At 55.6% G+C, this 16,885-nt stretch overlaps 3 protein-coding genes across 10 annotated transcripts in view; 2 read left to right on the top strand and 1 right to left on the bottom strand.

The window, feature by feature from the left end:
- LOC123746665 (regulator of G-protein signaling 7) overlaps window positions 1-5,782 on the bottom strand; it is a 390,003-nt gene extending 384,221 nt beyond the window's left edge. For all 8 annotated transcript variants that reach the window (XM_069316820.1, XM_069316816.1, XM_069316824.1 and 5 more), the window contains exon 1: window positions 5,654-5,782. The gene's annotated coding sequence lies outside the window, so the exon portion shown is untranslated. The remainder of the gene's footprint in view (window positions 1-5,653) is intronic.
- Window positions 5,783-5,791: 9 nt separating this feature from the next.
- LOC123746661 (basic proline-rich protein-like) lies at window positions 5,792-7,306 on the top strand. Its single transcript, XM_045728327.2, has one exon. It carries the CDS (start codon window positions 5,792-5,794, stop codon window positions 7,304-7,306), a length of 1,515 nt encoding a protein of 504 aa, XP_045584283.2.
- A 539-nt stretch (window positions 7,307-7,845) lies between these two features.
- Window positions 7,846-16,600, top strand: LOC138358734 (neurogenic locus notch homolog protein 1-like). The gene is made up of 2 exons (XM_069316898.1): window positions 7,846-7,883; window positions 13,465-16,600. Exons 1-2 carry the CDS (start codon window positions 7,846-7,848, stop codon window positions 16,598-16,600), a joined length of 3,174 nt encoding a protein of 1,057 aa, XP_069172999.1.
- The last annotated feature ends 285 nt before the right edge of the window (window positions 16,601-16,885 follow it).

The raw sequence follows: 16,885 nt of genomic DNA, 5'->3' as shown, positions 1-16,885 counted from the left end.
ATATCTACTCTTGAAACTGTGTATGGAGCCAGCCTCCACCACATCACTTCCTAATGCATTCCATTTGTCAACCACTCTGACACTAAAAAAGTTCTTTCTAATATCTCTGTGGCTCATTTGGGCACTCAGTTTCCACCTGTGTCCCCTTGTGCGTGTTCCCCTTGTGTTAAATAGCCTGTCTTTATCAACCCTGTCGATTCCCTTCAGAATCTTGAATGTGGTGATCATGTCCCCCCTAACTCTTCTGTCTTCCAGCGAAGTGAGGTTTAATTCCCGTAGTCTCTCCTCGTAGCTCATACCTCTCAGCTTGGGTACTAGTCTGGTGGCAAACCATTGAACCTTTTCCAGTTTAGTCTTATCCTTGACTAGATATGGACTCCATGCTGGAGCCGCATACTCCAGGATTGGTCTGACATATGTGGTATATAATGTTCTGAATGATTCCTTACACAAGTTTCTAAATGCCGTTCTTATGTTAGCCAACCTGGCATATGCCGCTGATGTTATCCTCTTGATATGAGCTTCAGGGGACAGGTCTGGCGTGATATCAACCCCCAGATCTTTCTTTCTCTCTGACTCCTGAAGTATTTCATCTCCCAGATGGTACCTTGTATCTGGTCTCCTGCTTCCTACCCCTATCTTCATTACATTACATTTGCTTGGGTTAAACACTAACAACCACTTGTTCGACCATTCCTGCAGCTTGTCCAGGTCTTCTTGAAGTCTCAAGCTGTCCTCCTCTGTCTTAATCCTCCTCATAATTTTGGCGTCGTCAGCAAACATTGAGAGGAATGAGTCTATACCCTCTGGGAGATCATTTACGTATATCAGAAACAGGATAGGTCCGAGTACAGAGCCCTGTGGGACTCCACTGGTGACTTCATGCCAATCTGAGGTCTCACCCCTCACTATAACTCTCTGCTTCCTATTGCTTAGATACTCCCTTATCCACTGGAGCGCCCTACCAGTTACTCCTGCCTGTTTCTCCAGCTTATGCATCAACCTTTTATGGGGTACTGTGTCAAAGGCTTTCCGACAGTCCAAAAAAATGCAGTCCGCCCATCCTTCTGTTTCTTGCTTAATCTTTGTCACCTGATCGTAGAATTCTCGTCTCTCCAGATGTGTTACTGGGTTTTTCTCACAATCTTCTCCATCACCTTGCATGGTATACAAGTTAAGGACACTGGCCTGTAGTTCAGTGCCTCTTGTCTGTCACCCTTTATGTATATTGGGACCACCTACCTACCTTGAGGTGCTTCCGGGGCTTAGTGTCCCCGCGGCCCGGTCGTCGACCAGGCCTCCTGGTTGCTGGACTGATCAACCAGGCTGTTAGACGCGGCTGCTCGCAGCCTGACGTATGAGTCACAGCCTGGTTGATCAGGTATCCTTTGGAGGTGCTTATCCAGTGCACATTAGCAGTCTTCCATATTTCTGGTGGGTCTCCCGTTTCCAGTGACCTACTATACACTATGGAGAGTGGCAAGCAAAGTGCTCCTGCACACACTTTCAATACCCATGGCGAGATTCCATCCGGCCCAACAGCTTTTCTCACATCCAGCTCCAATAGGTGCTTCTTGACCTCATCTCTTGTAATTTCGAACCTTTCCAAGGTCGCCTGGTTTGCTGCCACCTCTCCTAGCGCCGTGACTTCTTGTTCTATTGTAAAGACCTCCTGGAACCTTTTGTTGAGTTTCTCACACACCTCTTTGTCATTCTCTGTGTGCGCGCGCGCTTTTGTACTCGTGGTATGCGGGGGTTGAGCTTTGCTCTTTCGGCCCGCCTCTCAACTGTCAATCAATCAACTGTTACTAACTACTAATTCCCCCCCCCCCCTCCCAGGACGCAGCACGTAGAAGCTGTCTTACTCCCAGGTACATATTTACTGCTAGGTAACAGGGGCATCAGGGTGAAACTCTGAAACTCTGCCCATTTGTTTTTCCGCCGGCTGCCGGGATCGAACCCGGGTCCCTAGATCCACGAGCCTAGAGCGCTGTCCACTCAGCCAGCCAGCCCCCCTGCACGGATGCTTGTGAACGTGGATGCTTTTGTGCATGGCTGCTTGTACTAACCTATTTGTGCTTGCGGGGATTGAGCTCTGGCTTTGGTCAAGCAGACCAAAGCAGCAGATGAAGCAGATTCTTTGCACAAGCAGCCATGTAGGGTTATCTTGAGGTTATCTTGAGGTTATCTTGAGGCAGTATGTACAGGCAGACTTTAGCCTGAAAACTTCAGAGAGACAGTACTAAATGTTCTAATGATATGTTACGACGACCAGCTAAAGACACAACTATGGCTGTTTTGTCTGGATGTGAACAAGGAGAATGTAGCGCTTCTTGAAGAGCCTCCAAAAATAGGCGCTTCAAACCTTTATATGTAAACACTATTCTCGAAAATAAGAACTGAAAATCGCTATTTAGCCTTTAGCTCACATAGGTTGGATTGGGGTTATATATTTTTGGGTGTAGTTTCCTCTCCTAGCTACATTCTGCTACGACCTGGCCTCCTAGCCCACGACGACCTAGCCACGACCTATTAGCCCACGACCTACTAGCCCACGACCTCCTAAGCCCACGACCTCCTAGCCCACGACGACCTAGCCACGACCTATTAGCCCACGACTTACTAGCCCACGACCTCCTAGCCCACGACCTCCTAACCCACGACCTCCTAGCCCACGACGACCTAGCCACGACCTATTAGCCCACGACCTACTAGCCCACGACCTCCTAGCCCACGACCTCCTAGCCCACGACCTCCTAGCCCACGACCTCCTAGCCCACGACCTCCTAGCCCACGACGACCTAGCCACGACCTATTAGCCCACGACTTACTAGCCCACGACCTCCTAGCCCACGACGACCTAGCCACGACCTACTAGCCTACGACCTCCAAGCCCACGACCTCCTAGCCACGACCTCCTAGCCACGACCTCCTAGCAACACCGGGTACCAGGTCGACGACTGAGGTCGCTCAAGGTATAGAGGTTCAGCTCCCGTAGCCACACTTTCGTGGAAATAAACTTTAGCTTTCATCTGGGTTGTAGGAGACTCGAACGCTAGACCCCACGTGTGTGGGGTCACCACCCTGAGCAGTATTAAGACTACTCGATAGCTCGCTCGATAGAGATTCGGCTTCACAGACCTGGGGGCCACGGTTCGAATCCCCTAGAGTCCAGATGAATGGGATTCTCGTTGGAATCTAATGAAAGCCCGGCCCACCACCACCGCCGTGACTCACCAAGCCCGGCCCACCACCACCGTGACTCACCAAGACTGACCCACCACCACCACCACCACCGTGACTCACCAAGCCCGGCCCACCACCACCACCGTGACTCACCAAGCCCGGCCCACCACCACCGTGACTCACCAAGCCCGACCCACCACCACCGCCGTGACTCACCAAGCCCGGCCCACCACCACCGCCGTGACTCACCAAGCCCGGCCCACCACCACCACCGTGACCCACCAAGCCCGGCCCACCACCACCACCGTGACTCACCAAGCCCGGCCCACCACCACCACCGTGACTCACCAAGCCCGGCCCACCATCACCGCCGTGACTCACCAAGCCCGACCCACGCCCACCATCGTGACTCACCAAGCCCGGCCCACCACCACCGCCGTGACTCACCAAGCCCGACCCACGCCCACCACCGTGACTCACCAAGCCCGGCCCACCACCACCGCCGTGACTCACCAAGCCCGACCCACGCCCACCACCGTGACTCACCAAGCCCGGCCCACCACCACCGCCGTGACTCACCAAGCCCGGCCCACCACCACCACCGTGACTCACCAAGCCCGGCCCACCACCACCGCCGTGACTCACCAAGCCCGACCCACGCCCACCACCGTGACTCACCAAGCCCGGCCCACCACCGTGACTCACCAAGCCCGGCCCACCGCCGTGACTCACCAAGCCCGGCCCACCACCGTGACTCACCAAGCCCGGCCCACCACCACCGCCGTAACTCACCAAGCCCGGCCCACCACCACCGTGACTCACCAAGCCCGGCCCACCACCGCCACCGTGACTCACAACCCGCCTGTACGGTGAGTGAGGCGTTCACAACCCGCCTGTACGGCGAGTGAGGCGTTCACAACCCGCCTGTACGGCGAGTGTGGACCTCACAACCCGCCTGTACGGTGAGTGAGGCGTTCACAACCCGCCTGTACGGCGAGTGTGGACCTCACAACCCGCCTGTACGGTGAGTGAGGCGTTCACAACCCGCCTGTACGGCGAGTGTGGACCTCACAACCCGCCTGTACGGTGAGTGAGGCGTTCACAACCCGCCTGTACGGCGACTGAGGCGTTCACAACCCGCCTGTACGGCGAGTGAGGCGTTCACAACCCGCCTGTATGGTGAGTGTGGACCTCACAACCCGCCTGTATGGTGAGTGTGGACCTCACAACCCGCCTGTATGGTGAGTGTGGCCCTCACAACCCGCCTGTATGGTGGGTGTGGACCTCACAACCCGCCTGGATGGTGAGTGTGGTGTTCACAACCCGCCTGTATGGTGAGTGTGGCCCTCACAACCCGCCTGTATGGTGAGTGTGGCCCTCACAACCCGCCTGTATGGTGAGTGTGGACCTCACAACCCGCCTGTATGGTGAGTGTGAACCTCACAACCCGCCTGTATGGTGAGTGTGGCCCTCACAACCCGCCTGTATGGTGAGTGTGGACCTCACAACCCGCCTGTATGGTGAGTGTGGACCTCACAACCCGCCTGTATGGTGAGTGTGGACCTCACAACCCGCCTGTATGGTGAGTGTGGACCTCACAACCCGCCTGTATGGTGAGTGTGGACCTCACAACCCGCCTGTATGGTGAGTGTGGACCTCACAACCCGCCTGTATGGTGAGTGTGGACCTCACAACCCGCCTGTATGGTGAGTGTGGACCTCACAACCCGCCTGTATGGTGAGTGTGGACCTCACAACCCGCCTGGATGGTGAGTGTGGCCCTCACAACCCGCCTGTATGGTGAGTGTGGCCCTCACAACCCGCCTGTATGGTGAGAGTGGCCCTCACAACCCGCCTGTATGGTGAGTGTGGCCCTCACAACCCGCCTGTATGGTGAGTGTGGACCTCACAACCCGCCTGTATGGTGAGTGTGGACCTCACAACCCGCCTGTATGGTGAGTGTGGTGTTCACAACCCGCCTGTATGGTGAGTGTGGTGTTCACAACCCGCCTGTATGGTGAGTGTGGACCTCACAACCCGCCTGTATGGTGAGTGTGGACCTCACAACCCGCCTGTATAGTGAGTGTGGACCTCACAACCCGCCTGGATGGTGAGTGAGGGCCTCACAACCCGCCTGGATGGTGAGTGTGGACCTCACAACCCGCCTGTATGGTGAGTGTAGCCCTCACAACCCGCCTGTACGGTGAGTGTGGCCCTCACAACCCGCCTGTATGGTGAGTGAGGGCCTCACAACCCGCCTGTATGGTGAGTATGGTGGCGTGGCGGAAAGCTTCACCATCCTCACCACTCAGGCAGGGTTGCGCGGTGGTGGGTTCACATTTAGGGTCTCGGGGTATTGATCCAGCCCACCGTGAGGACCCACGGTGGGCAGGGGCCCACCGTGGCCCCGGGCCCACCACCGCTGCCCAACGCCCTCACCCCCACACACCAAGGGGGGGGGGTCTTACCTTAGCAGTGTGGCGGGTCTAGGACTCTCATTGCGGGCTGGTCTGCATGCAACAGTCCCCGAGCACAGCAGAAAGCACACTGAGGGGATGAGGGAGGCCGCCGCCGACACCACCCTCCCCTCACCCTGGTGGGTCACCATGGCAACCCTTCGGCACGCGCACCTTCAGCTGCAGCTGCTGCTGCTGCTGCTCGTGGTGACCTGCAGCATCAGTTGCCTGCACGCCCCGCCTCGCTGCTGGGGCCCTCACCGCCCCGCGTCGCTGCTGCTGGGGCCCTCACCGCCCCGCCTCGCTGCTGGGGCCCTCACCGCCCCGCCTCGCTGCTGCTGGGGCCCTCACCGCCCCGCCTCGCTGCTGCTGGGGCCCTCACCGCCCCGCCTCGCTGCTGCTGGGGCCCTCACCGCCCCGCCTCGCTGCTGCTGGGGCCCTCACCGCCCCGCCTCGCTGCTGGGGCCCTCACCGCCCCGCCTCGCTGCTGCTGGGGCCCTCACGCCCCGCCTCGCTGCTGCTGGGGCCCTCACGCCCCGCCTCGCTGCTGCTGGGGCCCTCACCGCCCCGCCTCGCTGCTGCTGGCTCCTCACCGCCCCGCCTCGCTGCTGCTGGGGCCCTCACCGCCCCGCCTCGCTGCTGCTGGGGCCCTTACCGCCCCGCCTCGCTGCTGCTGCTGGGGCCCTCACCGCCCCGCCTCGCTGCTGCTGGGGCCCTCACCGCCCCGCCTCGCTGCTGCTGGCCCCTCACCGCCCCGCCTCGCTGCTGCTGGCCCCTCACCGCCCCGCCTCGCTGCTGCTGGGCCCCTCACCGCCCCGCCTCGCTGCTGCTGGCCCCTCACGCCCCGCCTCGCTGCTGGGCCCCTCACCGCCCCGCCTCGCTGCTGCTGGGGCCCTCACCGCCCCGCCTCGCTGCTGCTGGGGCCCTCACCGCCCCGCCTCGCTGCTGCTGGGGCCCTCACCGCCCCGCCTCGCTGCTGCTGGGCCCCTCACCGCCCCGCCTCGCTGCTGCTGGGGCCCTCACCGCCCCGCCTCGCTGCTGCTGGGGCCCTCACCGCCCCGCCTCGCTGCTGCTGGGGGCCCTCACCGCCCCGCCTCGCTGCTGCTGGCCCCTCACGCCCCGCCTCGCTGCTGCTGGGGCCCTCACCGCCCCGCCTCGCTGCTGCTGGCCCCTCACCGCCCCGCCTCGCTGCTGCTGGCCCCTCACCGCCCCGCCTCGCTGCTGCTGGGGCCCTCACCGCCCCGCCTCGCTGCTGGGGCCCTCACCGCCCCGCCTCGCTGCTGGCCCCTCACCGCCCCGCCTCGCTGCTGCTGGGGCCCTCACCGCCCCGCCTCGCTGCTGGGGCCCTCACCGCCCCGCCTCGCTGCTGCTGGGGCCCTCACCGCCCCGCCTCGCTGCTGGCCCCTCACCGCCCCGCCTCGCTGCTGCTGGGGCCCTCACCGCCCCGCCTCGCTGCTGCTGGCCCCTCACCGCCCCGCCTCGCTGCTGCTGGGGCCCTCACCGCCCCGCCTCGCTGCTGCTGGCCACTCACCGCCCCGCCTCGCTGCTGCTGGGGCCCTCACAGCCCCGCCTCGCTGCTGCTGGCCCCTCACCGCCCCGCCTCGCTGCTGCTGGCCCCTCACCGCCCCGCCTCGCTGCTGCTGGGGCCCTCACCGCCCCGCCTAGCTGCTGCTGGCCCCTCACCGCCCCGCCTCGCTGCTGCTGGGGCCCTCACCGCCCCGCCTCGCTGCTGCTGGGGCCCTCACCGCCCCGCCTCGCTGCTGCTGGCCCCTCACCGCCCCGCCTCGCTGCTGCTGGGGCCTTCACCGCCCCGCCTCGCTGCTGCTGGGGCCCTCACCGCCCCGCCTCGCTGCTGCTGGGGCCCTCACGCCCCGCCTCGCTGCTAGCCCTCACCACACCTACACCAGCCTCACCACACCTACAGCAGCCTCACCACACCTACACCAGCCTCACCACACCCACACCAGCCTCACCACACCTACACCAGCCTCACCACACCTACACCAGCCTCACCACACCTACACCAGCCTCACCACACCTACACCAGCCTCACCACACCTACACCAGCCTCACCACACCTACACCAGCCTCACCACACCTACACCAGCCTCACCACACCTACACCAGCCTCACCACACCTACACCAGCCTCACCAACAATATACCCGGCGGCTGAGAACTCCAACGCCTTAAGTCATTGTCACGATGCAACTGTTTGACGACCACTACTGGGTGATGGACAAGTGTGTGTACTGGGAGCCACAGTATCCACCAGGCACTACACCTTGTGTACGGGGAGCCACAGTATCCACCAGACACTACACCTTGTGTACGGGGAGCCACAGTATCCACCAGGCACTACACCTTGTGTACGGTGAGCCACAGTATCCACCAGGCACCTGAACCTTGTGTACGGTGAGCCACAGTATCCATCAGGCACTACACCTTGTGTACGGGGAGCCACAGTATCCACCAGGCACTACACCTTGTGTACGGTGAGCCACAGTATCCACCAGGCACTACACCTTGTGTACGGTGAGCCACAGTATCCACCAGGCACTACACCTTGTGTACGGTGAGCCACAGTATCCACCAGGCACCTGAACCTTGTGTACAGGGAGCCACAGTATCCACCAGGCACCTGAACCTTGTGTACGGTGAGCCACAGTATCCACCAGACACTACACCTTGTGTACGGGGAGCCACAGTATCCACCAGGCACCTGAACCTTGTGTACGGTGAGCCACAGTATCCATCAGGCACTACACCTTGTGTACGGGGAGCCACAGTATCCACCAGGCACTACACCTTGCGTACGGGGAGCCACAGTATCCACCAGGCACCTGAACCTTGTGTACGGTGAGCCACAGTATCCATCAGGCACTACACCTTGTGTACGGGGAGCCACAGTATCCACCAGGCACTACACCTTGTGTACGGTGAGCCACAGTATCCACCAGGTACCTGAACCTTGTGTACAGTGAGCCACAGTATCCACCAGGCACTACACCTTGTGTACGGGGAGCCACAGTATCCACCAGGCACTACACCTTGTGTACGGGGAGCCACAGTATCCACCAGGCACTACACCTTGTGTACGGTGAGCCACAGTATCTACCAGGCACTACACCTTGTGTACGGGGAGCCACAGTATCCACCAGGCACTACACCTTGTGTACGGGGAGCCACAGTATCCACCAGGCACTACACCTTGTGTACGGGGAGCCACAGTATCCACCAGGCACTACACCTTGTGTACGGGGAGCCACAGTATCCACCAGGCACTACACCTTGTGTACGGTGAGCCACAGTATCCACCAGGCACCTGAACCTTGTGTACGGGGAGCCACAGTATCCACCAGGCACTACACCTTGTGTACGGTGAGCCACAGTATCCACCAGGCACTACACCTTGTGTACGGTGAGCCACAGTATCTACCAGGCACTACACCTTGTGTACGGGGAGCCACAGTATCCACCAGGCACCTGAACCTTGTGTACGGGGAGCCACAGTATCCACCAGGCACTACACCTTGTGTACGGGGAGCCACAGTATCCACCAGGCACCTGAACCTTGTGTACGGGGAGCCACAGTATCCACCAGGCACCTGAACCTTGTGTACGGTGAGCCACAGTATCCACCAGGCACTACACCTTGTGTACGGTGAGCCACAGTATCTACCAGGCACTACACCTTGTGTACGGGGAGCCACAGTATCCACCAGGCACCTGAACCTTGTGTACGGTGAGCCACAGTATCTACCAGGCATTACACCTTGTGTACGGGGAGCCACAGTATCCACCAGGCACTACACCTTGTGAACGGGGAGCCACAGTATCCACCAGGCATCTGAACCTTGTGTACGGTGAGCCACAGTATCCACCAGGCACTACACCTTGTGTACTGGGAGCCACAGTATCCACCAGGCACTACACCTTGTGTACGGTGAGCCACAGTATCCACCAGGCACTACACCTTGTGTACTGGGAGCCACAGTATCCACCAGGCACTACACCTTGTGTACGGGGAGCCACAGTATCCACCAGGCACTACACCTTGTGTACGGGGAGCCACAGTATCCACCAGGCACCTGAACCTTGTGTACGGGGAGCCACAGTATCCACCAGGCATCTGAACCTTGTGTACGGTGAGCCACAGTATCCACCAGGCACTATACCTTGTGTACTGGGAGCCACAGTATCCACCATGCACCTGAACCTTGTGTACGGTGAGCCACAGTATCCACCAGGCACTACACCTTGTGTACTGGGAGCCACAGTATCCACCAGGCACTATACCTTGTGTACGGGGAGCCACAGTATCCACCAGGCACTACACCTTGTGTACGGGGAGCCACAGTATCCACCAGGCACTACACCTTGTGTACGGGGAGCCACTGTATCCACCAGGCACTACACCTTGTGTACGGGGAGCCACAGTATCCACCAGGCACTACACCTTGTGTACGGGGAGCCACAGTATCCACCAGGCACTACACCTTGTGTACGGGGAGCCACAGTATCCACCAGGCACCTGAACCTTGTGTACGGTGAGCCACAGTATCCACCAGGCACCTGAACCTTGTGTACGGTGAGCCACAGTATCCACCAGGCATCTGAACCTTGTGTAAGGTGAGCCACAGTATCCACCAGGCACCTGAACCTTGTGTACGGTGAGCCACAGTATCCACCAGGCACCTGAACCTTGTGTACGGTGAGCCACAGTATCCACCAGGCACTACACCTTGTGTACGGGGAGCCACAGTATCCACCAGGCACTACACCTTGTGTACGGGGAGCCACAGTATCCACCAGGCACTACACCTTGAGTACGGTGAGCCACAGTATCCACCAGGCACTACACCTTGTGTACGGTGAGCCACAGTATCCACCAGGCACTACACCTTGTGTACGGGGAGCCACAGTATCCACCAGGCACTACACCTTGTGTACGGGGAGCCACAGTATCCACCAGGCACTACACCTTGTGTACGGGGAGCCACTGTATCCACCAGGCACTACACCTTGTGTACGGGGAGCCACAGTATCCACCAGGCACCTGAACCTTGTGTACGGTGAGCCACAGAATCCACCAGGCACTACACCTTGTGTACGGTGAGCCACAGTATCCACCAGGCACTACACCTTGTGTACGGGGAGCCACAGTATCCACCAGGCACTACACCTTGTGTACGGGGAGCCACAGTATCCACCAGGCACCTGAACCTTGTGTACGGGGAGCCACAGTATCCACCAGGCACTATACCTTGTGTACGGGGAGCCACAGTATCCACCAGGCACTACACCTTGTGTACGGGGAGCCACAGTATCCACCAGGCACTACACCTTGTGTACGGTGAGCCACAGTATCCACCAGGCACTATACCTTGTGTACTGGGAGCCACAGTATCCACCAGGCACTACACCTTGTGTACGGGGAGCCACAGTATCCACCAGGCACTACACCTTGTGTACGGGGAGCCACAGTATCCACCAGGCACTACACCTTGAGTACGGGGAGCCACAGTATCCACCAGGCATCTGAACCTTGTGTACGGGGAGCCACAGTATCCACCAGGCACTACACCTTGTGTACGGGGAGCCACAGTATCCACCAGGCACTACACCTTGAGTACGGGGAGCCACAGTATCCACCAGGCATCTGAACCTTGTGTACGGTGAGCCACAGTATCCACCAGGCACCTGAACCTTGTGTACGGTGAGCCACAGTATCCACCAGGCACTACACCTTGTATACGGTGAGCCACAGTATCCAACAGGCACTACACCTTGTGTACGGTGAGCCACAGTATCCACCAGGCACTACACCTTGTGTACGGGGAGCCACAGTATCCACCAGGCACTACACCTTGTGTACGGGGAGCCACAGTATCCACCAGGCACTACACCTTGTGTACGGGGAGCCACAGTATCCACCAGGCACTACACCTTGTGTACGGGGAGCCACAGAATCCACCAGGCACTACACCTTGTGTACGGGGAGCCACAGTATCCACCAGGCACCTGAACCTTGTGTACGGTGAGCCACAGTATCCACCAGGCACCTGAACCTTGTGTACGGTGAGCCACAGTATCCACCAGGCACCTGAACCTTGTGTACGGTGAGCCACAGTATCCACCAGGCACCTGAACCTTGTGTACGGTGAGCCACAGTATCCACCAGGCACCTGAACCTTGTGTACGGTGAGCCACAGTATCCACCAGGCACCTGAACCTTGTGTACGGTGAGCCACAGAATCCACCAGGCACTACACCTTGTGTACGGTGAGCCACAGTATCCACCAGGCACTACACCTTGTGTGCGGGGAGCCACAGTATCCACCAGGCACTACACCTTGTGTACGGTGAGCCACAGTATCCACCAGGCATCTGAACCTTGTGTACGGTGAGCCACAGTATCCACCAGGCACTACACCTTGTGTACGGTGAGCCACAGTATCCACCAGGCACTACACCTTGTGTACGGGGAGCCACAGTATCCACCAGGCACTACACCTTGTGTACGGGGAGCCACAGTATCCACCAGGCACTACACCTTGTGTACGGGGAGCCACTGTATCCACCAGGCACTACACCTTGTGTACGGTGAGCCACAGTATCCACCAGGCACTACACCTTGTGTACGGGGAGCCACAGTATCCACCAGGCACTACACCTTGTGTACGGGGAGCCACAGTATCCACCAGGCACTACACCTTGTGTACGGGGAGCCACAGTATCCACCAGGCACTACACCTTGTGTACGGGGAGCCACAGTATCCACCAGGCATCTGAACCTTGTGTACGGGGAGCCACAGTATCCACCAGGCACTACACCTTGTGTACGGTGAGCCACAGTATCCACCAGGCACTACACCTTGTGTACGGGGAGCCACAGTATCCACCAGGCACTACACCTTGTGTACGGGGAGCCACAGTATCCACCAGGCACTACACCTTGTGTACGGGGAGCCACAGTATCCACCAGGCACTACACCTTGTGTACGGGGAGCCACAGTATCCACCAGGCACTACACCTTGTGTACGGGGAGCCACAGTATCCACCAGGCATCTGAACCTTGTGTACGGGGAGCCACAGTATCCACCAGGCACTACACCTTGTGTACGGGGAGCCACTGTATCCACCAGGCACTACACCTTGTGTACGGTGAGCCACAGTATCCACCAGGCACTACACCTTGTGTACGGGGAGCCACAGTATCCACCAGGCACTACACCTTGTGTACGGGGAGCCACAGTATCCACCAGGCACTACACCTTGTGTGCGGGGAGCCACAGTATCCACCAGGCACTACACCTTGTGTACGGGGAGCCACAGTATCCACCAGGCACTACACCTTGTGTACGGGGAGCCACAGTATCCACCAGGCATCTGAACCTTGTGTACGGGGAGCCACAGTATCCACCAGGCACTACACCTTGTGTACGGTGAGCCACAGTATCCACCAGGCACTACACCTTGTGTACGGGGAGCCACAGTATCCACCAGGCATCTGAACCTTGTGTACGGGGAGCCACAGTATCCACCAGGCACTACACCTTGTGTACGGTGAGCCACAGTATCCACCAGGCACTACACCTTGTGTACGGGGAGCCACAGTATCCACCAGGCACTACACCTTGTGTACGGTGAGCCACAGTACCTAGTGAGCCGAAAGGAACCATCGGATTCACTAGAAAGGAACCTAGTGAATCAATGGCTTGGTGGATTATAAGTATTATACTATACTATGTACACGGAAATATCGTATCAATGCACAACTCGTTATCAATATAATAAACTTGTTATAATCACTTCATCAGCAATATACATTACTCCACTGATCAATGCACAAACAACTGCCGAAGACCCACTGATCAATGCACAAACAACTGCCGAAGATCCACTGATCAATGCACAAACAACTGCCGAAGATCCACTGATCAATGCACAAACAACTGCCCAAGATCCACTGATCAATGCACAAACAACTGCCGAAGATCCACTAATCAATGCACAAACAACTGCCTAAGATCCACGGATCAATGCACAAACAACTGCCTAAGATCCACTGATCAATGCACAAACAACTGCCTAAGATCCACTGATCAATGCACAAACAACTGCCTAAGTCAATGCACAAACAACTGCCCAAGATCCACTGATCAATGCACAAACAACTGCCTAAGATCCACTGATCAATGCACAAACAACTGCCTAAGATCCACTGATCAATGCACAAACAACTGCCTAAGATCCACTGATCAATGCACAAACAACTGCCTAAGATCCACTGATCAATGCACAAACAACTGCCTAAGATCCACTGATCAATGCACAAACAACTGCCTAAGATCCACTGATCAATACACAAACAACTGCCTAAGATCCACTGATCAATGCACAAACAACTGCCTAAGATCCACTGATCAATGCACAAACAACTGCCTAAGATCCAGTGATCAATGCACAAACAACTGTCTAAGATCCACTGATCAATGCACAAACAACTGCCCAAGATCCACTGATCAATGCACAAACAACTGCCTAAGATCCACTGATCAATACACAAACAACTGCCTAAGATCCACTGATCAATGCACAAACAACTGCCTAAGATCCACTGATCAATGCACAAACAACTGCCTAAGATCCAGTGATCAATGCACAAACAACTGCCTAAGATCCACTGATCAATGCACAAACAACTGCCCAAGATCCACTGATCAATGCACAAACAACTGCCTAAGATCCAGTGATCAATGCACAAACAACTGCCTAAGATCCACTGATCAATGCACAAACAACTGCCTAAGATCCACTGATCAATGCACAAACAACTGCCTAAGATCCACTGATCAATGCACAAACAACTGCCTAAGATCCACTGATCAATACACAAACAACTGCCTAAGATCCACTGATCAATGCACAAACAACTGCCTAAGATCCACTGATCAATGCACAAACAACTGCCCAAGATCCACTGATCAATGCACAAACAACTGCCTAAGATCCACTGATCAATGCACAAACAACTGCCTAAGATCCACTGATCAATGCACAAACAACTGCCTAAGATCCACTGATCAATACACAAACAACTGCCTAAGATCCACTGATCAATGCACAAACAACTGCCTAAGATCCACTGATCAATGCACAAACAACTGCCTAAGATCCACTGATCAATACACAAACAACTGCCTAAGATCCACTGATCAATGCACAAACAACTGCCTAAGATCCACTGATCAATGCACAAACAACTGCCTAAGATCCAGTGATCAATGCACAAACAACTGCCTAAGATCCACTGATCAATGCACAAACAACTGCCCAAGATCCACTGATCAATGCACAAACAACTGCCTAAGATCCAGTGATCAATGCACAAACAACTGCCTAAGATCCACTGATCAATGCACAAACAACTGCCTAAGATCCACTGATCAATGCACAAACAACTGCCTAAGATCCACTGATCAATGCACAAACAACTGCCTAAGATCCACTGATCAATACACAAACAACTGCCTAAGATCCACTGATCAATGCACAAACAACTGCCTAAGATCCACTGATCAATGCACAAACAACTGCCTAAGATCCACTGATCAATGCACAAACAACTGCCCAAGATCCACTGATCAATGCACAAACAACTGCCTAAGATCCACTGATCAATGCACAAACAACTGCCTAAGATCCACTGATCAATGCACAAACAACTGCCTAAGATCCACTGATCAATGCACAAACAACTGCCTAAGTCAATGCACAAACAACTGCCCAAGATCCACTGATCAATGCACAAACAACTGCCTAAGATCCACTGATCAATGCACAAACAACTGCCTAAGATCCACTGATCAATGCACAAACAACTGCCTAAGATCCACTGATCAATGCACAAACAACTGCCTAAGATCCACTGATCAATGCACAAACAACTGCCTAAGATCCACTGATCAATGCACAAACAACTGCCTAAGATCCACTGATCAATACACAAACAACTGCCTAAGATCCACTGATCAATGCACAAACAACTGCCTAAGATCCACTGATCAATGCACAAACAACTGCCTAAGATCCACTGATCAATACACAAACAACTGCCTAAGATCCACTGATCAATGCACAAACAACTGCCTAAGATCCACTGATCAATGCACAAACAACTGCCTAAGATCCAGTGATCAATGCACAAACAACTGCCTAAGATCCACTGATCAATGCACAAACAACTGCCCAAGATCCACTGATCAATGCACAAACAACTGCCTAAGATCCAGTGATCAATGCACAAACAACTGCCTAAGATCCACTGATCAATGCACAAACAACTGCCTAAGATCCACTGATCAATGCACAAACAACTGCCTAAGATCCACTGATCAATGCACAAACAACTGCCTAAGATCCACTGATCAATACACAAACAACTGCCTAAGATCCACTGATCAATGCACAAACAACTGCCTAAGATCCACTGATCAATGCACAAACAACTGCCCAAGATCCACTGATCAATGCACAAACAACTGCCTAAGATCCACTGATCAATGCACAAACAACTGCCTAAGATCCACTGATCAATACACAAACAACTGCCTAAGATCCACTGATCAATGCACAAACAACTGCCTAAGATCCACTGATCAATGCACAAACAACTGCCCAAGATCCACTGATCAATGCACAAACAACTGCCTAAGATCCACTGATCAATGCACAAACAACTGCCCAAGATCCACTGATCAATGCACAAACAACTGCCTAAGATCCACTGATCAATGCACAAACAACTGCCCAAGATCCACTGATCAATGCACAAACAACTGCCCAAGATCCACTGATCAATGCACAAACAACTGCCCAAGATCCACTGATCAATGCACAAACAACTGCCCAAGATCCAGTGATCAATGCACAAACAACTGCCCAAGATCGTAGTATAAAGTCAGTATCACAGATCTCCGGTTCAATAATTCTTATTATTATACAGTCTCTCTGCACCAAGTTCTGCTTCACTAGGCTACCGTTCTCTTAGTCCTCAATCTTACTGGACATGACTTACACAGCTTTAATTGTATTTATTTCATGTATTTATTTATGAAGACATGAACTGTTGAATTTATATATTCAGGAGTTCTTACATTTTTGTAGTCACTCGCATGCATAGCGTTTCGGGCAAGTCATTAAAACTAATATTCCCCGTAATACGACCCGCCAAATCTT

Source organism: Procambarus clarkii, chromosome 85 (genome assembly GCF_040958095.1).
Source record: "Procambarus clarkii isolate CNS0578487 chromosome 85, FALCON_Pclarkii_2.0, whole genome shotgun sequence".
NCBI classification, from domain to species: Eukaryota; Metazoa; Arthropoda; class Malacostraca; order Decapoda; family Cambaridae; genus Procambarus; species Procambarus clarkii.
Note: the sequence above shows the minus strand (reverse complement) of the source record. Positions and strands in the feature narration are given on the sequence as shown.